The sequence below is a fragment of the Macaca thibetana genome, chromosome 6, assembly GCF_024542745.1.
Source record: "Macaca thibetana thibetana isolate TM-01 chromosome 6, ASM2454274v1, whole genome shotgun sequence".
NCBI lineage: Eukaryota > Metazoa > Chordata > Mammalia > Primates > Cercopithecidae > Macaca > Macaca thibetana.
Window position 1 is genome coordinate 78,701,893 of NC_065583.1, and position 20,944 is coordinate 78,722,836.

General features: G+C 36.7%; 1 protein-coding gene across 25 annotated transcripts in view; it reads right to left on the reverse strand.

The window, feature by feature from the left end:
• Positions 1-20,944, reverse strand: part of PAM (peptidylglycine alpha-amidating monooxygenase) — a 283,361-nt gene that overhangs the window by 157,315 nt on the left and 105,102 nt on the right. For 18 of the 25 annotated variants that reach the window (XM_050794832.1, XM_050794857.1, XM_050794855.1 and 15 more), the window contains exons 2-3: positions 11,723-12,187; positions 10,605-10,725 (exon numbers count right to left, since the gene is read on the reverse strand). In XM_050794832.1, the coding sequence (XP_050650789.1) occupies positions 10,605-10,725; positions 11,723-11,814 (213 nt within the window). In that variant the 5' untranslated portion in view covers positions 11,815-12,187. Of the gene's footprint in view, positions 1-10,604; positions 10,726-11,722; positions 12,192-12,529; positions 12,680-20,944 lie in introns of those variants that run through there. The other 7 variants (XM_050794846.1, XM_050794842.1, XM_050794839.1 and 4 more) reach the window with 3 other exon arrangements.

Genomic DNA, 20,944 nt, shown 5'->3' on the forward strand with positions numbered 1-20,944 from the left:
AACCTTAGCTTACTGTAACTTTTTACTTTATAAACTTACTAATTTTTAAGCTTTTTGACTCATATAAAATTTAGCTTAAAAAACAAACATTGCATAATTGTATTAAAATATTTTCTTTATGTCTTTATTCTATAAGCATTTTTCTATTTTTTTTTTTTACTTTAAACATTTTTGTTAAAAACTAAGACACAAACACACACTTTAGCTCAGGTCTGCACAGGTCAAGATTATTTAATATCACTATCTTCCACCTCCACATCCTGTCCTCCTGGAAGGTGTTCAGGGGCAATAACGTGCATGGAGCTGTCACCTCCTACAACAATGCCTTCTTCTGAAATATCTCCCGAAGGACCTGCTGGAGGCTCTTTTACAATAAACCTTTTTTTTTTTTTAAGAAGTAGAAGTAGTACACTCTGAAATAATGATAAAAAGTATAGTATAGTAAATACATAAGCCAGTAACATAGTTGTTCATCATCATTATCAAGTATTATGTACTAAACAGAATTGTATGTGCTATACTTTTATATAACTGGCAGTACAGCAGGTTTGTTAACACCAGCATCACCACAAAAATGTGCATGATGAAGTCATGAAAGCTACATTACTAGGTGACAGGACTTTTTCAGCTTCATTATAATCTTCAGTCCATTTGATTGAAACATCATTATGAAGAACATGACTGTATATATAAAATTATTCTATTGACTGAAATATTCAAATACTATGTATTTGCCTTTTGAGATCTATTTGATACACCAAATATTCTACAGAGGGATATTTATGTATTAATAATTATAGAGGGATTATTCCTTTATAACTATATATAGAGATTTTAACCAACTTCACTGAATTTTTTTCTTTTTTTTTGAGAAAGGGTCTCACTCTGTCATATAGGCTGGAATGCAATGACACAATCATAGTTCACTGCAGCTTCAACTCCCTGGGCTCAAGTGAGCCTCCTGTCACAGCCTCCTGAGTAGCTAGGACTACAGACACACACCACCACACCCAGCTAATTGTTTTACATTTTTTGTAGAGATGGGGGTCTCTCCATGTTGCCCAGGCTGATCTCAAACTCCTGGCCTCAAGCAATCCTCCTGCCTCAGTCTCCCACAGTGTTGATTACAGGTGTGAGCCACTGCATGTAGCCCACTTTGAGTTTTTATTTTAAATGTTTGACAGTGATGGTATCTTATGACTATAGTGTATAAATTTTTCTCTTTCTTAGCAAATTGTGCCTTTAATAATTACTCGTTTCTTTTAAAGAAAAATTATAAAGGTAAAGGTTCGGAAAACATCTGTTTATAGCCCTGTTTCTAGAATGGTAGCTTTACAGGAATTCTAAACTTTTGTTTCCAAGTCTTTCTCCCTACCTCTTGAACTACATTCTTCAAATCCTACTGCCTCCACAAATATTTTCTGAATAAAGCAAGAGAGAAATGTAGATTCTAACCCGTTTCCATAATGAGCTCTAGAAAATTATGCTTGCAGTCCTGACTAAAATATTGTTGCAATTACTCTCTTTATTAGCAAGTTGATCCTCGGTAATTCTTTATTTCAAGTATTCTAATGTATTTATCATATAGGGCCTTGCATTAGCTACTTGATAACATTTCTTAACTAATCCATTGTAATGTAGTTCAGGACAGAAATATTAATAACTAAATTTACTGAGCATTTACTGGGCTTTACACATATTAATTTACTTAACTGCAATCCTATCAGATAGGAACTATTATTATCCCAATTTTACAGATGAGAAAACTAAAGCACATTATGGTTTAGTATCTTGCCTAAGGTCTTGCAGCCAGCAAGTGGTTGGACAGAGTTTTGATTTGTTTTGTATCTATAATGACTGACAAATATTATCTCCTTGACTAAACCCCAGCCAGGCTCCTCCAAGCCCTCTTCTTGACTAGGCCTTCACCTTGGCTTATAAAGACTTGAACAAACACTAACAGTTTCTAACAGCTCAATGTCATATCCCTAAGATGACTCTAGCTCCGCTTAAAGTGCTTGCTTGATAAAACTCAAGGCTGCCAAAAAAATCTACTGTTTGCTCCAGCCAATACCTGAGAATAGAGCCTCTGTCTTCCAGTCTCTGTGGTGGGATGGAATCATAGTTTCAATAATTTCCAGCTAGCAAACACAGCTGCTCCAATCGGGTTTACGCCAACTAACCCTTTGTAATGTTTCACTTCCCCAACTCTACTGAGCCCCCACTTACTACTTTTTCCTACTCCCTAATTCTCCCTTTAAAATGCCCAGTTATTTCTGTACAAATCCATCGTTGATTAAAATCTGTCCCTACCACTTTAGGAATGTCCAGCTTTGTTTATCTTTGGCACTATTTATAACACAGAAATGAGGGATGAGAGACACAAAAGTGGGAAAGGAGGCCAGGAAAGATGCAGGGCTTTGGAAGGAGGTATATAGTCTTGGGCTTTACATGTGAGTGGCGCAGGAAACTCTTCAAGGGTATTAGTAGAAGAGTAATGTGCTCTGACTTCTGTTTTAATAGAATCTTTGTGGCTGCTGAGTGGACCACAGGTTGCAGGGGTGCACGGGTACAAGGTAGGTCAGTTAGGAGGGATATTGTAGTAATCCAGGTAAGAGAGGATGGTGCTTGGGCTAGAGTTGAAAAGATGGCTGTCGTGAGAAAAGGCTGGAATTTGGATATATTTGGAAGATAAGATGAACAGGATTTACTAGCATATTGTTTACAGGCTACGAGGGAGAAAAGAACCATAAATAAAGACTCTAGTGTATTTGGCCAAGAGAAATTATAACACAGGAATTGCCATCTAGTAAGGTGGAGAGCTCTGAAATACAATATTCCAAATAAGAGAATTCTTGTTTATAATCATTTACTCATGAAAACTGAATAGGTAACTAAGGAACAAAGATCAAAGCACTGTTAACTTTGCATTGCTATTTTTATTCTTTATGTTCTGTAAGTCAGAAGACACCGTTCATGAGATGCCAAAGGTTAAATTCATTTATTAGCCTAAATGGCATATGCACTTGTTTCTATCAGGGATTGGGAAACTACAGCCTGCGGGCTGGCTGCCTATTCTAGTAAACACAGTTTTCCATTGAAACAAAGCCAAGCCATTCATTTACATAGTATCTATAGCTGCTTTCTAACTACAACAGTCAAAACAGAACCTATATGGCTCACAAGTTGAAAATACTTACTATATGACACTTCTTTAAGAAAGAATCTGCTAACCTCTAGTTTAGATTTAGATAAAAATAACAAAAAAAAAAAAAATTCTTGATTGCAAAGTGAGTCTTTGCAGTAACTTTTAACAGCCAAGTGACCAAGAATATCTTAGTCATTCAGACCAGTATTCAGATTAGTAGCATGTCTTTCTGCATAGGCATTAGAAGATATAAGAAAAAGTTATTCAAGGATTGAGGATGGGCTGTGCACAGTGGCCCATACCTGTAATCCCAGCACTTTGGGAGACCGAGGCAGGAGGATCACTTGAGCTCAGGAGTTTGAGACCAGCCTGGGAAACACAGCAAAACCCTATCTCTAAAAGAAATTAAAAAATTAAGCTGGGTATGGTGGTGTGTGCCTGCAGGTCCAGCTACTCAGGAGGCTAAGATGGGAGGATCCTTTGAGCCCAGGAGGTTGAGGTAGCGGTGAGCTTTGATTGTATCATTGCATTCAGCCTGGGTGACACAGTGAGATCCTACCTCAAATAATAATAATAACAATTTAGGATGAAACCAGTAATGTATATTTTGTTTAATAAAAGAGAGCTTCTATTTTACAATATATGTAGAATAAAATATATGTGTGTGTGTATATATATACACATACCTGCATAAATAAAAACACATATAGTAAAATTCTGTGGGAGACAGATCATTAACAGATTGGCAGCACAGAATTATAAAATGAGCCATGGGTTTCAGATTCAAGTAAATCTATATTTAAATCCTTGTTCTCCTATTTACTGGTTATTTGCTATGAACAGGTTATTAATCTCTTCTGGTTTTGATTTTTAATATAAAAAGTGGGGATAATAATGCCTTGAACACAGACTTTTTATGTGAATTAATGAGACAATGTATGTAAAGTGCCCAATTTAGTAGTGTTACATAATGAAAACTCAGTATATCTTCTCCTTTAAAATATTTACTAGAAAAATAAAATTAAAAAACAAAAGGACTCTGAACCTTATTGAGAAAATAGGTGATCATGAGGAGTCTTTTACACTGTAGCTAATTTTAAAATATTCTCAAGCATCGTGTTAATTCAAACATACTCAAAATTGATTGAAAACAAATACTCTCTTCTGTTTCTCATTTTTTATAAAGAAAGGAAAAAAAATGGTCAAGGTATAATCATACTTGCAGTTCTGAACCCACATATGTGGCATGTTTCTATTATCCTCACAGAAAAAATCATTGTTAATAGTTCAATCGTATCTTCCCTAGGTGGACATTAAATAAGTTTCAGTAAAAACAAAGAGGAGGCATCATAATTTAAACTTAAACAATTGACAGTGAATGACATGTGACTTTAATTTGTCATTTACGAAAGCCATTTAGCATTTTTGTAATCTACTTAATTCATATAATTGACGCATGCCAATAAAGCAAAGTAAATATACAAATATATCTAATCTAAGATTTTGATGTGTATTGTTTTAAATGACATCAGTCCTGAGCTTCCAAAATAGAAAGGGAAAAAAGAATGAATGTGTGGCAGTTAAACAAAAAAAGGGCTTTGTGGTCATCCTTTCTAATAATCATGCTACTTTCTTTGCTATTAGCTTTCCCTTTGGCAAAATGGAGATAATATTAGTTTCTCAATTTGGGGAGGGAGGAGATACAGCATTTCATTTTATTTTGTTGCTCTATTCATAAATCTTGTAATTTTACACACATTGCATAAGTCTTTCTAAATAAAAAGTAAATGCTAGTCTAGAACTAGGATGTTTCTCAATATGCTTCCTTCGATAGGAAGACCACCATGCTAGTTTTATTTTCCGTGAAAGGAGAAAATAAATAGAAAAAGAAACACTAAAAGCCACGACTCATATTCATTTTAAGACAAAGACTTAATGCAATCAATCTTCACCCAGGGTTGTTCTTTCTAGAGACTGGCCACCGGAGTGACTTTTATCTTTCACATTCATGGTAGATGTCACTTACGGGTCACTGCACCCTTTCCCATCAAGCCCCAATGTGATCTCATAATTCTTAAGACTTTCCAGGTAGTTCTTCCCAATCAAATGTATTTGGCTCAAAAAGTAACCCTCATTTGCTATGTCTCTTCTACTGTACAGATTTAATTGGATGAGGGTGGGACCTATAGTGGTGGACAGATCACAGCACTAGGGAAGGTAGGCTGGACCATGGCTGCTGACCACACAGAGGTGATAAGGAAATCCGTGGGGTTCCTGGAGTTGGATGGTGATCTTGTTTAGGTGCTTCCCAACAACCGCACAGCTGTTTCGTGAAGAGCTTGGATCCATTTACTACAAAAGAGGTATAAGAGATATCCTACCAGCTGGTGTCCGAAAGCTATTGGTTTTCTCCCCTTCTGCAGTGAGGTTTAAACTGAAAGTCAAGCTAGCCTATGAGAGGAAACAGAAAAATGGTGGTGTGGGGTGTCTCCCTTCTTTTTATTCTCATGTCCAAGAGAAAGCTTGAAATTTTAATTTCAAAAGAATACAAATATTATGTACTAATAACCAGAGAGAAGATAAGGAAATCACAACCCCTAAAGTACTAAAAACTATTCCAGTAAAGTCTCATTTTTTTTTCTGGATTCCATCCTAATTTTTTCTTTTTTGTAACTTTTATTTTAGGTTCAGAAGTACATGTGCAGGTTTGCTATACAGGTAAATTGTGTGTCATGGGGGTTTGGTGTACAGATTATTCCATCACCCAGGTAAAAGCATAGTAGGCTGTAGTTAGTTTTTTAATCCTCTCCCTCTTTCCACCCTCCACCCTCAAGTAGGCCCCGTTGCTAATTGTACTCTGAGTTTTCAGCACTGACTGAGGATACGCACATCTTTTTAACACAATGATGGAATTTAAAAATAACCTAACGTTATCGTAGCCTCAAAACTAGACAAAAGCCAAGCTTCTGAACAACTAAGTAACATACAAAGTCTAATTTAATTGGCATTCTGAATTTAATAAGAACAATTCTATATTTAAGTTGTATATTACCTCTGATTGTCTTATATAGCTTAAGAACTTACAAGCGCAAACAAATTTGCAAAAAAAAACATGATTTTACAAAATTAAATATCTTCTTTCATATATATATATACACACACATATATATATAAAACAAAAGATTTCAAACCGATGAGACTTCTTTTAATAACTTCTCCAAGCAATATAAAGATGTATAATAATTTCTGAGAAAAGCATATACATTCTCAGTGTTCCTTTCATTTTCTTATGATAGGGCCATTTTTAATGAAAACAACCAATACTTAAAGATACTGAAAGATTTACTTCTTTGCGTACTTTATCCTTTATCCAAGGTTTCTCTTGCCTAGGTTTGTATTTTCTATTTTCTTCGTTTGGTTCACTTTCGTCTCCTTCACAATTACTGCAATGTGTTAGCTTCTCCATGAAGCCATTGCTGAAAGCCTAAGGGTTAGCAATTTCTTTCTAATGTCAAGGTGCATTCACATTTCCCTGAACACACATAATAATAATATTAGTATACATTTTCTGAGATCTTACCATGTGTAAGGCAACTGAACATCATGTCACTCAATCTTCAGAACAACCTTGGTAGTGTAGGATAATAAACTATTGTTATCCTTTCTACAGAAGAAGGAACAGAACTAGCTGGTTAAGAAACAAATCTGAGTTGAGACTGCAAGAGCTGAGGCCAGATGCTGTCAGCCCGGCCCCAATGCCTCTGTTCTAACCACTGGATTTGAGTTAGATTTAGGCAATAAACTTTATGGAAAATCATTGCAATTCTACCTTTATTTATTTTAAAATCAAACACCCAAGGGATAGTTAACATGTCAAATTGATATCACCGTATTATGACCATGAACTGGCAGTTTATCAAATTCTTTTGTTTTTTGATATGAGAGTTGGTGACAGCAAAAGTCCAGAGGGTCCTGGGTGAGAAAGGGAATAAAGTAAGAAACAGTGCTAAAAGAGAAGTCTCAAGATATCACCACTTCACGTCTCTGCTGGATTTGAAGCCAGTGCCACGGAACACCAGATCCTGACTTTATCTCTATGATAGGCTATTTAAAAGCTGTCTACTCTTCTCTCTAATCTTCCCAAAGGCTGGAAAAACACCAATTATCAGAGATTAAACACTGATTATCCATTTCTACAAAAAGATGGAAACTATTTTCAAATTTTTTAAGTCAGAGAAGAGACAGAATGAGCTCAATTTGATTATAAAATTGATATTGCAACAGACAATAAACCACTTTTTCCGGACTCACTGGATCTAGTTTAATAGGAGAAATGTTTAATTGCCACTTTAAAGTCCTGTGGTATGGCAGACTGGCAACTCAGAGGCCTGACATGACTGGATATCCTTGATAAGACACTAATCTAGGCTTGTATTCCAACTGTAAAATTAGTTAGTTGCACTATCTGTATTATGTCTAAGGTGATTTCCACCTCTGTTCTACATCTGCTTGTTTCTCTATCTAAGCCTACCTAACAATCTCAAGTTTTCCAAAGAAAGGATACACATCAGACATATTGATGTAGCTTTCATTATTGCCAAAACTTAAGATGTACTTTATTTTAAAAAAATCTTGTGGAATGAATACATTTCTTTAATTAACATGATGTCTCTCAATTCCCAACTCAAGTTCTTGTTTCTCTGTTCCTTCTTTCTTTTAGAGTTTGTTGCTCTTCTTGATCGTCTCCCATCCAAAAAAAAAAAAAAAAATCCTCTACCATTTAACTCAATGTCTTTCCTTGTTTTTACATTTTCCTTCATCCTCTTTTCTTTCAGGATTTTTAAACATTCTATCTTCATAGTCTAGTTATTCCTGAATTTTTTTCCTTTTATTTTTGTTCTGGATGATTCTATTTTCTTGGACCTTTTTTTCATTTTGTTTTTTGGTCAGTTCTTCTTATTTCCCTTCTACCTTTTGTTTCTTCCCTCTAATACTTTTTCATTATTCTTTCTTGCTTTTTCACCTCTAGTCTTCTTAAGGACTTGTGTAAAACTTTGGTTTTACCTTCATTTTAAGAAAATAATACTTTCTTCAAAAGTACTTATGGCATCAGAGCTCTTGGTCTTCCTCAGTGGAACACCAAATTCAGAAGGAAAGAGGTTCTGAAGGTTCTGTATCTACCTCTTCCTGGGCATATTCAATGGAGGGTCTACCATTTCTCATAAGAGTTTACAAAGTATAAGATCTGAATGTCAGCTGAACCAAGTTACATACTCATGGCACATGGTCAATAGAGTGATGGAGAAAAAATGGAAGAAATACTCAACAAGCAGTTCTGAGCTGTCAGGCAGAGCAACTGAATCACTTACCCAGGAGTTTCAGTTGCAAGTAAGACAAAACTCAACTCAACTTTATTGAAACAAGAAAGGCTAACGTAACTGAACACTGCGTAATTAGTGATGTCACCAAGTATCTACATTCTTTCAATCTCTCTGCATTGCCCTCTATGGTGTTAGTTTTATTCTAGGCATGGCTCCCTCATGAACTCAGCAGACCCTAGCATACAAGCCTACTGCTTACATGCAACAGAAAAATACATTATCAGCAAAAGTCCTAAGATTTGAATAGTCTAAATCACACACTTTCTTTTGAACCAATCATTGTGGAAAGGGAGGTGGGATACAGTCAATTATCAATCATGGTCCATGTGTTCCATCTCTGGAGCCTGGGTAGGAAGCTCTTGGGAATCACATGGTCTCAGAGAAGGAGCAAGGAGGCAACCAGCTATTTGTCTGGAAAGGCAACCAGCAAATGTGCACTGCATGAGGCAAAGGTGAATACAGATAGCGCAAAATAAAAAGCAATTATTTAAACAATGTATGTTCTTTCCCCATGGAGTTATTTTGATAACTGTAGATTATAAAAATGAATGAACACATTTTACTTTATGAAAATGGAACTCCTCTATGTCCTTTTATAATCAATTCCTCTAAGACCTCTTTCTGAGATTACTGACCCCACCGCAATTGCCCATTAAGTAATTTAAATGTTATTAATCTTAAATGAGAAGAAAGAATAACAATAATAATGAACCACAATAAAAGACTATTTGATAAAATAATATTCTTGTGGGAAAAGAGTGCTTGAAAACCCAATTAGTGGATATTTTTAAAGAAACACATTCAGTTCAAGCAAATATAGGGAGAAAACCCACTTTTAAAAGTGAGAAAAGAGGCACACTTCATAAGTGAGCAACTGTTGTTGTTCTCTCCTAGTCTCAATCTCATCACACTTCTTGTGGTTAAATACTAAATAAAAAGCTTATGAAATTAAAAGCTAGCACAGTAACAACTGAAAAAGTCATCTGCATGGTCATTCGGGGATGAGGAGGAAGTGAAAGTCATTTTTACAGTGGTGGTTATTTATAGACAATCATACACAGTTCTTCAAATAAATGAATGCCAATTCTTAGTCCCGAAAAAAGGCCCATGCGTATTCTCTAGAGCTTTTGGATGTCAATTGCAAAGGGAATTCTGCCCAATAAGTAGAATACAAATACCTTTATTTTCCTAGTACTGAAAATAAAATAAAAAAGAAAAGTAAAATGGAATGTTATCTGCAACAATGAGTCATCAGCCACTGCAGCTCTACAACATCCAGGTCTTTCCCTGTCTCTGCAGCCCTTTAAAAGAAGAGGACTATCTTTTAATGACACACATAAATCCCTGCACTGCCTGGCTGCAAAGCATAATTAATTGTAGCCTTTTTATGCTTAATGAAACACCTTGCACACATGACAGCAGTGGGCTTGAGCTTCTTGTGTGTACCTAAAAGAGGGAAAGCCTTAGCAACAACCTAGTTCTACTCAAAATGCTCTATAAGTCAGATTTATATGAGCTTTGCCATTATTTCAGAATACATCTCTTATATCAAGCAAGTCAGGCTAAAGAAAACTCACAATCAGCCACCTGTATGAACAGTTTTCTTAACTTTTAAAAGTGTGGAATGTTTTGTTTTTCAAATTCTTAGCAGTAAAAGCGTTTTTATTTCTTTACTTGTGGTTGCAATAAAAGGATACTTAAACAAAGTAGCTAAATGCAGCTGCTCAATATCATTTTCCTTTATTAGAATAATTTTTCATATTTTAATGCATACTTGCATGCTGCATTACAGAGGCTAACTACTCCACAGAGAATCTCAAAATGTAAATTTTCGACAATCTATTTCAAACCACATATGACAATATAAGTAAAATTTTAAAAACAAAATTTAAGTGAAAGATTCACCTTGAAAGACTTAACCCTCTTTATAATACTCAATTATTCTAGCCTTAGCTGGATTCTTGAAAGCAAATGCCTACGTTTAAAGAAGTTACTACAGCTGTAAATGCAGTTTCCTTACTTAACTACAGATTGTATCCAGAACAAGTGAATAAGAAAGAAAGAATTCCTCTCACCTGTTTAGGTATAACCCCAGGCATGCGAATATCCAATGCAAAATCTGATGAATCAATAGGAATTACCGGTCTGGTGGTACCAAGACATTCATTGGAAAATGGTCTGGTAGTTTCTTTAAACCTTAAAAAAGAGGGCAATTTCAATATTTTTGAACATAAGGGGATCTAAACTCAACACGAGAAAGCGAAAGAAAGGAATTCTGTGACCTTAAAGATGATTGATTTAAACCCAATGAAAACTCTAAAGATGTGATGACTACATAATTTTCTTAAACATACTCAGATTTTCATTTTATAATCCAATAACAATATATACCTAATTTGTAAACAAAATATAACCAATGCAATCAACCAGGCTATATCTAAAACTCCATTCAATAAAAACTTACATGTTTTTACTGAAAATTTATTTAAAAATTATGTCATATAAAAATATGTATGTCAAAATATATATTTGTTTCAAGTTAATGAAGATACAGTATTAATACATTACAAATTATCACAGGCATGCCAATTTTCAAATGGCAGAAATATTAACCATAACCCAGTAAAAATTTTTGTAACTATTTTCGGTGTCCAGAATTACTAGCTAGAAACAAGAAAGTCAACCATAATCTTGCTAGGAGGCAGAGCTGTTAGGAGGAAGAAATAAAAGACTGCGATGTGAATTACAAATGTACAAGTACATAAATATTTAATAAGGTAATTATGAGGCGTTTGTATACAGCTCAGTGTTTCCTTGTGAGCTATTACAGTCTATGATCTGCTTCTCCTCGACACTGATGTATCTTTATATTTTATTCTTCAAGCTGTTATAAACAAGAAGGTATTCAAGTCTAAGCGACTATATTGTAGTTCCTGAAATACCTCCCCAAGAGGGAGTGATTAGTATTGGAAATCACAACTTCTAATTGGAGTTTTGAAAGCCAGAACTGCTTGGCTACAATACAGTGGGCTTCTTCTGCACGGGGGACTTCACAAGAAGTTACTGTGCTAAAATTCCAAGTCATTCCAGCAAAGAACATCAACCTCGTCTTTTTTGCCAACACTCAGGTTCATAAAAGTGATTACATTTCTCAACAGCATGCACAGAAAGCACCCGAACAACGAACACCCACCTCTTAAAGACAGAAAGTGGGCTTCGGAAAGCCAAACAGCTGCTTGGAAAAACAAGGAGGAGAACTAGCAGGCTGGGGACGCGGCCAGCCATGTCCACGCCGCTCCGGCCCCGCCGGGAGAGGACCGGGCAGCGCAGCGCGGGGCTGGGGCCGGCGGTGGGGCAGCGGCGCCGCCAGCAACCGCTACTTCATGGCCCGGGCGCGGCGGGCGTCCTGCGGCGGCCACACACCATCCGCCCGCGAGAGCAGCGAGCTGGCCGCAGCGAGGAGTCTCGGTCACGAGCGGCGGGCAGAAAGCCGTGGGCAGGCGGGACTTTTGTCCGGCCCGCAGGCGGAAGCTTTCCTCCCTCCAGCGCCGCTAGCGTGCCCTGGCGCTGGGGCTAGACGCGCGGATGCCTTATCACTCCGGAATGACAGGGACTGTGAGGGGTATCACCCAAACCCGCGTCAGTCATCATTCAGAACCTGCAAAAATAGAAGCAGATAATGGATGACTAACACGTTACAGCATTTGTCCTCAGCAAATCCCAGTTGAGGTTCTTTAATAGATTAGTAGTTTCACAAGCTTGCGCCCAAGCCTGGGGAAAATGCTGGTCTATTGAGCTCCCTCCCCCACAGCCAGCCCCCAAGATTTCACGAACCCCGAGTAGAGCCGGTGTTCTGTCTTTGCTTGCTCTTCCTCCCTCGGACCCACTCCTGTTTTCTTTTCCTACTTCTTCCCCCCTTTATCCCTCACAGCCACCCCACTCTGAATTTCTGCTTACTTCCTCTATCACTGTTTTCTCTCAGCAAAAATGCTCTTAATACCTCTTTGCTGAATGTAAACATCATACAAATGACCGGCTAAGGCACAAGGAAACAAAACAAAACAAAACGAAGAGATGCAAAGACAAAGCACTTGGATACCACAGTAATCAGATAGGAAAAGACTTTGAGAACAAAGGCATGTTTATACATGCATCACAGAGCTAGAGATCCAAGAGGAAAAGATACCTCCTACCAAGAACTCCCAAGGATCATCACAGAATTGCCCAAGTTCTCAGAATTATTTTAAAACAAACCAAAACTCTACAGCTACCATGATACACGAGATGTAAATGCCCATTTAAAAATCCTGCATCTCATATGCAAAATAATAATTTTGTACTTAGAAGGCATGCCTTCCAAAAGATATCCTTTCCAAAGTCTGGAGTTTTACAACACAATTAGAAAGAGTAGGGAGACTCTAAGCTGCCCCCCAGATGAATTTTATCGACAAAGGTTACGATGAAGAACATCACATTAACACAAATGAGAGGCCTGAAGAACCAGTGTTATAGCTCAATGTGTTATAAGAGGACTCAACTAGGCTAAACTTGAAAATATTCACATTTTGACTGAATATATTTAAGACTATGTATCAAACCTGCAAATTTTAGTCTGAAGGCATAAATTAAAACTGTATAATTCACAATATAAAAATACTGTACTTCCAAAGAAAGAGATTAAAGTTTTATTTTAATCAGTAACTATAAACATGGTTCCAAGAATCTCAAATGAATTCGATGGGAAGATGTGTAACAGTAAAAAGAAAAAATAAGGAAAAATCATATTGAAATGCTTCACAGTAATACATCAGCCTCTGGAAATCACAAGATAGTGAAGCTAATCTAAAACAAAACGAAACAAAACAAAAACCTAGAACCAAAACAAATAAAAAAGCACTAACCTTAAATGAAGTGAGATTCTTCATGATCAGTGTTTTATAGATAGAAGAAACATACCATATACCAAATATAAATAAAACCTGACTTAACATCCAACCAATTCAAGGATGCTTGAGGCTCACCAGCAAAGACCAGCTAATTTACATAAGCAATGACATTTTTAAAAGACTGATAATATTTGTTTGAACTTTCTCTTTGGCTTGCTGTTTGAGCTTTCAGAAACAAAAACCTTCAGCTTTATCCTTATCCTGTGGGTAAAGGAAAGAACTCCTTATGAAGGAAGAGAAACAATTGGCCTGAAGGCTATGCTATTGCCTTTGCTAGCAACAAAGTATAATCCTATCAAATGACAATACTTCACATTCCCTGAAGTTCTTTTTTTTTTAAATATATATATACTTATATATATATATATGAAGAAGGGGTTATATTTTAATATTTCATTCAGAACAGGATTCAAGGACAGTCCCTCTTCCAGTTGGCAAGGAGATTTGGTATTACACAAACACTTGAAAACAAATTAAGTATTAAAATTCTCTAACAGGAACACACCCTTAAGTACTAGCCTTTGAAAAAAATATTCCACTTATCTCTTTGATTTTATTACCTTTGATGTCCCTAAACCACCCACTTAAAGAAAAGGGAATTAAAGTTGTGGGTAGAAGCAAAGTTAGTATTTGTAGCCATGAATAGAACAAAAGGTCTTATAAAAATGAAAGCTAATTATGCTTCTTGTTTCTGGATGACTTGCAAGCTAAAGACAAAATACAAATCCTCATATGAAAAAAAAAAAGTCCACCCTTTTTTTTTTATAATTCTGGATAATGTAGAACATATAATAATCACATTAGTATTCTTAAGATTTAAAAATTTTAAATATATTTCGCTGAGATAATTCCTTCACTCATCAAAAAAAAAAAAAACCCTTAGTTTCAGAACTTTATACAAAAGATTGTAATACATACTGGAGTTTTATAAAATGAATAAAACTAAAAAAGAATATAGTCTATTAAGGGAGATGAGAACTTTACACAGTAACATAAGGTATATTTAGAATGTAGTATTCTATATGAGTACTATAAAAAGAGACTCAGAATTTTGAAGAAGGAAAACATCTTCAAAAGGAGGGCAAGAAAAAAGAAGAGTAAAGCAGTATTCAGTGGAAGGGGTGGCTATCGAGCAAGCCTTGGAGGACAGTTGGAGTTTCCACTGTGGGAGGTCGACAGTGAGCATTACAGGTACAGGGAAATGGCAGGAGCAAAGGAGCCCAGCTGGGGAACAGAGTATGTTCATAAAGTAATAAAAGTTCTGCCTCCTAGACTCAAGCTGCAGGCCCAGATTTACTATTTTATTTGTAATACAAAGCAAATGTTCTGTTTACATATCCATAAAATCTTCAGGTAAGAATGATTTATAACCTATACCTATATGGGTATCAATTCCGGGAGGAGTATTAGTAGTAGTTAAGTACAGCTTAGTCCAGAGGACCATAAAACTAATATGGATCTTACAAAGTAGGCAGCCCATTCCTTCCAATTTTCATAAAAAAAAAAAAAAAAAAAAATAGCTGGCATTTATTGCTGGTCAAAGAGCCAAATAAATATGATGGCCATTTTGACCATTCATTCGTGTATTCATTAATAAGAGACCCAGTACAGCATAGTGGGTACCTGTAAACTGAAGGAAAACTGCCTGATTCCTGGGTCCACTATGTATTAGCTGTGTGAAACTAGACAAGTACCTAACCTCTCTAGCTTCAGTTTCTTCATCTGCAAAATGGGCATAATCATATTATCTACCTCATTGGGCTGTTGCCAGGAAAAACTAAATTAGTACCCTTAGAACAGTGCTGGACACATAATAAATGCTCCCTATTATTGTTGCTGCAACAAATATATATTGAATGCCTGAGACTCTGAATGCTGGGGATGGTGATAATCAAGACAGATAAAGTTCCCACTCTAAGAGGAATTACTTTCTGCTGGAGAAAAACAAATAAAAATGACTACCAAACTGTAAATTTCATTTTCTTTTAAGGAGATTTTATGCAGTTTCCTTGAATGACTTATGATTAAACTGACTAAAGGGTGCATATCCATTCACGTAGCAATTTGACTTCTGAGGATTAATTCTTAGGCAAAAACTGAACAAGGCACAAGGCACAACTATGTTTATAAAAATGTTTATTAGTATTGTTCGTAATAACAAAGACCTGGATGTTTATAATGGCAAAAGAACTGAAAGCAATTTAAATGTCCTTCAATAGGAGATTTGTGGAAAAAAAACTTAGAGTTATAAAAACCAGAATACTATGCATCCCTTAAAAACAAAACAAAACAAAAAGACACTATGTGTCTATTTTTAAAGCCAAGGGCATTTTTTAAAAATTTTTTTATTTTTTGAGATGGGGTCTTACTCTGTAGCCCAGGCTGGAGTGCAGTGGCGCGATTTTGGCTCACTCCAACCTCTGCCTCCCAGACTCAAGCAATCCTCCTGCCTCAGCCTCCCGAGTAGCTGGGACTACAGACATACACCATCATGGCCTGACAATATTTGTATTTTTTGTAGAGACAAGTTTTTGCCAAGTTTCCCAGGCTGGTCTCGAACTCCTGAGGTCACATGATCTGTCTGTCTCAGCCTCCTAAAGTGCTGAGATTACAGGCATGAGCCACCACATCTGGCCTCCAAAGGCATATCCTATAACATATTTTTTTTGCATAGCTTACAAATTTTTAAAGAACCTGAAAATTATAGAAATGCTGCAAGTATACTACAAATAACTTTTTTCCATAATCATTTTAGAGTTACTGACCTGGTGCTCCATCATCCCTAAACACTTTAGTGTGACTTCCTAAAAACGAATACATTCTGCTACATAACCTCAATAAAACCATCAAAATAAAAAAATTCACGTGAATACATTACTAACATCTAATCCTCAGGTTCCAAACTTTGCCCACTGTCCCAATAATGTCTTTTATTAGCAAAATCATCCAGTTCAGAATCAGGTGTTCCAAGGAAAGTTGTCATGTCTCCAGTCTGCTTCACTCCAGACAGTTTCTCAGTCTGTCTTTAGCTTTTATGACCTTGCCTCTATGGAAGATTACAGGCTAGTTATTTTGCAGAATGCCTCTCAATTAGTGTTTATTTTATGTTTCATTAGGACCAGATTCAGGTTATGCATCTTTGGCAGGAGTATGACAGAAATGATGGTGTGTTCTTCTCACTACATCTGTATTAATTGTCCATTGCTGCATATCTAATTACCCCAAAACATAGTAAGTGAAAACAATAAGCATTATCTTTCATAGTTTCTGTGCATCAGGAAAAGCTTAGCTGGGAGGTTCTCTTACGAGGTTGTGGTTTAGATGTGAACCAGAACTGCAGTCATCTGAAGGCTTGACTAGAACTGGAAGATTTGCTTGCAAGGTAGCTTGCTCACATGGCTGGCAAGTGAGTGCTGGTTGTTGGCAGAAAAAAACATGTCCTCAGTATGTGGCCTCTCTGTCAGGCTACTTGAGTGTCTTCACAACATGGCACTGGGCTTCCCCCAGAGGGAGCGGTCTTTTATTATGTAGCATCAGAAGCCACACACCATCATTTCTCTAACATCCTGCCGGCTATACAGGTCAGCCCCACCCACTGAAGGAGAAGACCACCCACGGCATGAATAGCTAGGTGGGGAGGACCATCGCTTGAAAGCTGCCTACCACAGCATTTTATTAAGTGGCCATGATTGTGACTTGTCTCATTACTGACAATATTAACTTTGACCATTTGATTAAGTTGATGTCTTCCAGCTGTTTCCACCATACTGTTAACTATTTTTTCCCTTTATAATTAATATGCTTTGGTGAAGGTTATTTTATTATTATTATTATTATCATCATCATCATTTTGAGACAGGGTCTTGCGCTCTGTTGCCCAGGCTGGAGTGTAGTGGCATGATCTTAGCTCACTGCAACCTCCACCTCCAGGGCTCAGGCGATCCTTCTACCTCAGCCTCCCAAATAGCTGGGACCACAGGTGTGCACCACCACACCTGGCTAATGTTTTTTTTTTGTAGAGATAGGGTTTCACCATGTTTCCCAGGCTGGTCCCGAACTCCTGGACTCAAGCTATTCGCCTACCTCGCCCTTCCTAAGTGCTGGCCTTTGACATATTCCTATCATCCTTTGAACATTTCCTTGCTTTCTGCCCCTTTTCCCACCTGGGCTCAAAGCCCTGCACCAGAACTTCCTCTTTGTGCTCTTTATTTCACCTGCCCTTTGTGAACACCTTACACCAGGCTGTGCACACATCCTCACCCTGTTTGGGCTCTGACACTCCATGCCAGGTCACCAACCCCATCACATGGATGCCTCCCTACCTAATATGGGCTCTATTGCCCCATGCCAGGCAACCCTTCCTCAATATCTACCCTGCTTTGCCCTAGATAGTTGCTTTAGGACTGAACTGGTCAGGAAGAAAAAAGACTTAAATTTTTAAACAGCTTATTATAGAACAGCATACATATAGAGAGTCGTGTGTCACTTAACAATGGGGTTACGTCCCGAAAAATGTATTGTTATGTTAGGCCATTTCATTCCTGTGTGAACATCATTGAGTGTACTTACATAAACCTAGATGGTATAGCCTATGACACACCTAGGCTCTATATAGTCTATTGCTCCTAGGCTACAAACCTGTACAACATGTTACTATAGTGATTACTGGAAACAACTCTAACACAATGCTAAGTATCTGTGCATCTAAACATAGAAAAGGTACAGTACAAATATGGTGTATAAGAAATGGTACATTTGTATACGGCACTTATAAATGGAGCTTCAGGACTGGAAGTTGCTCTGGGTGAGTCAGTGAGTAAGTGGTGAGTGAGAGGCCTAGGACATTACTGTACACTACTATAGACTTTATAACACTGTACAGGAGATTTTATGCAGTTTCCTTTAAGCTATACTAAATTTATTTTAAAAATCTTTCTTCAATAATAGATTAATCTTAGTGTAGTGTAGCTTTTTACTTTATAAACTTTTAAAAATTGTTTAACTTTTTAACTCTTTTGCAATAAAATTTAGCTTAAAAAGCAAATGCGTTGTACAATTATATAGAATATTTTCTTTCTTTATATCTTTATTCTATAAGCTTTTTTAAAAAAATATTTTTTAAACTTTTTAAGCTTTTTCGTTAAAAGTGAAGACACACACACACACACACACACACACATTAGCCTAGGCCTACACAAGATCAGGATGATCAATATTAGTTTTTCACCTCCACATCTTGTCCCACCAGAAGGTCTTTCTGGGCAATAGCACACGGAACAGTCATCTCCTATGATAACAATGCCTTTTGAAATGCCTCCTGAAAACCCTGCCTCAGGCTGTTTTACAGTTAACATTTTTTTTTGTTAAGTAGAAGGAGTGCACTCTAAAATAAAGATTAAAAAGTATAGTATTGTAAATGCATAAACCAATCATACAGTCGTTTATTATCATTATCAAGTATTATGTACTGCACATAATCGTATGTGCCAAACTTTTATGTGACTGGCAGGGCAGTAGGTTTGTTAACACCAGCATCACCACAAACACATGAGTAATGCGTTGACATTATGATGACTACGGTGTTACTAGGTGATAGGAATTTTTCAGCTCTATTATAATCTTATGGGACCACCATCACATATGTGTTCTGACATTGACTAAAGCATCGTTATGAGGCATGTGACTGTATTTAAAAGTCTGAAGTAATGTAACTTAAACTGTTGCATTTCCAGAGATTTTCTATGGAGATGGTTGGGGAAAAGGTGGAGTTCACTGTCTACTTATATGCTTTTGTAGTCTTTTAATTTTCACTGGCTTGTATTACTTTTGTAACTAGAAGAAAACAGGAATATATGCATTTAAAAATATTTTATTAAATATGGTTCTATAGATTTCAATTTACACGTTAACTGCTATCTGAAAGTTAGGTAATGTTTTGATAAAAGAAAAATTCTTCCTCTGCTTAGCAAGAACATTGCAAACTAAATGTCATGGTGGCTATATAGCTGCAATGCAGAGTTTCTTAAACTCAGCACTATCAACATTTTGGGCTGAACCATTCTTTGTTGTGGGGGCTGTCCTGTGTATTACAGGGTGTTCAGCAGCACCCTTGGCCTCCACCCACTAGATGCCAGTAGCATTCCCCTCAGTTATGGCAACCAAAAATGTCTCCAGATATTGCCAAATGTTTTCTGAAGGGTAAAATCACCTGGTTGAGAACCACTGTTATAATGTGGCTCATTAAGATGAAGCTTAACTTGTAAATCAAATGCAATGCCATTTTCTTTAAATACATATAATAAGAAATAAATAAGTTAAAAAAGTGTTTGCAAAAATGGAACTTCCAAATAATGGGGGAAAATATCCTAACAGAATAATCATAACAACAGGTAACACTTACTGACTTATATGCCAACACTGACTTTGCATGTATTATCTTGCTGAATTCTTATGACTTTGAAATGTGGGTTATTAATCCTGTTTTATAGATGAGGAATCTAAAGCTCAGAAAAATTAACTTCTTCTGGTTATATCGTGATAAAGCAGCAAGAATTCAAATCCTAGCCTGCTGACTCCAGAATCCATGCTCTTAATCCATACTCCTCAACACAAAACGGACCCTCCACATTCATAGGGGATATTTTCTTCAGGTATAACAAATAGGTAAATCCTTTGAATACCATTTTCTTGCAAAATAATAATAGCTCATGTTTATTGAGCAATTACTATATTCCAGGCATTGTACTAAGCAGTTTATATAAACTAGCTCTTCTGAATCCTCACAGCAACTGTATGAAATTTGTTCCGTTATCATTCCTATTTTACTGAAGTGGCAACTAGACAAAAAGTGAATTGGTAACATGCCCATGGTACCCAGCCAGGACATAAACACAGGCAATCTGACGCCATGGTTGAAGCTCTTAACTACGCACCTAGTCTTTTTTCCTTTCATATACTAGGAAGCATTCCCTCTTCAACTTTATAAACATTACTCATTTAGCTAATTCAGAAGGTAACAAATCGAAGTCCTATGCTTATGATTCAAATTGATCCAAAAGAAGATTTTGTTTGGCCTGCAAGGGTTTTTTCCCAACTCCTCCCCTACATTTGAGCTCTGTATAAACATTTCAAAATGAAAGATTTCACATAAAACCCAGATTTCCACTCTCTTGAAGAGCCATAAAAATCTGGCATCACTGGACTCACATTTCCACACAGCAACAATTAGCTGAGCCAAGTAGTGACTCCCTTTTTGACGTGGCCAGCAATCCGCAGACTGCCACTGTCCCCACTGCTCCCTATCTGTTCTCAGTCTCTGAGGCTAGTAGTGGTTGTTTAAACTGCTGCTCAGCTCTCAAGTGCAGTTATTTGTCCATTTGTTTTTTGTCTTTTGTATTTTTTCATACCTGGCCGGCTTTTCTCATTAACATTACTAGCCAACACCTTAAAATCATCTGTGTTGTGATCAC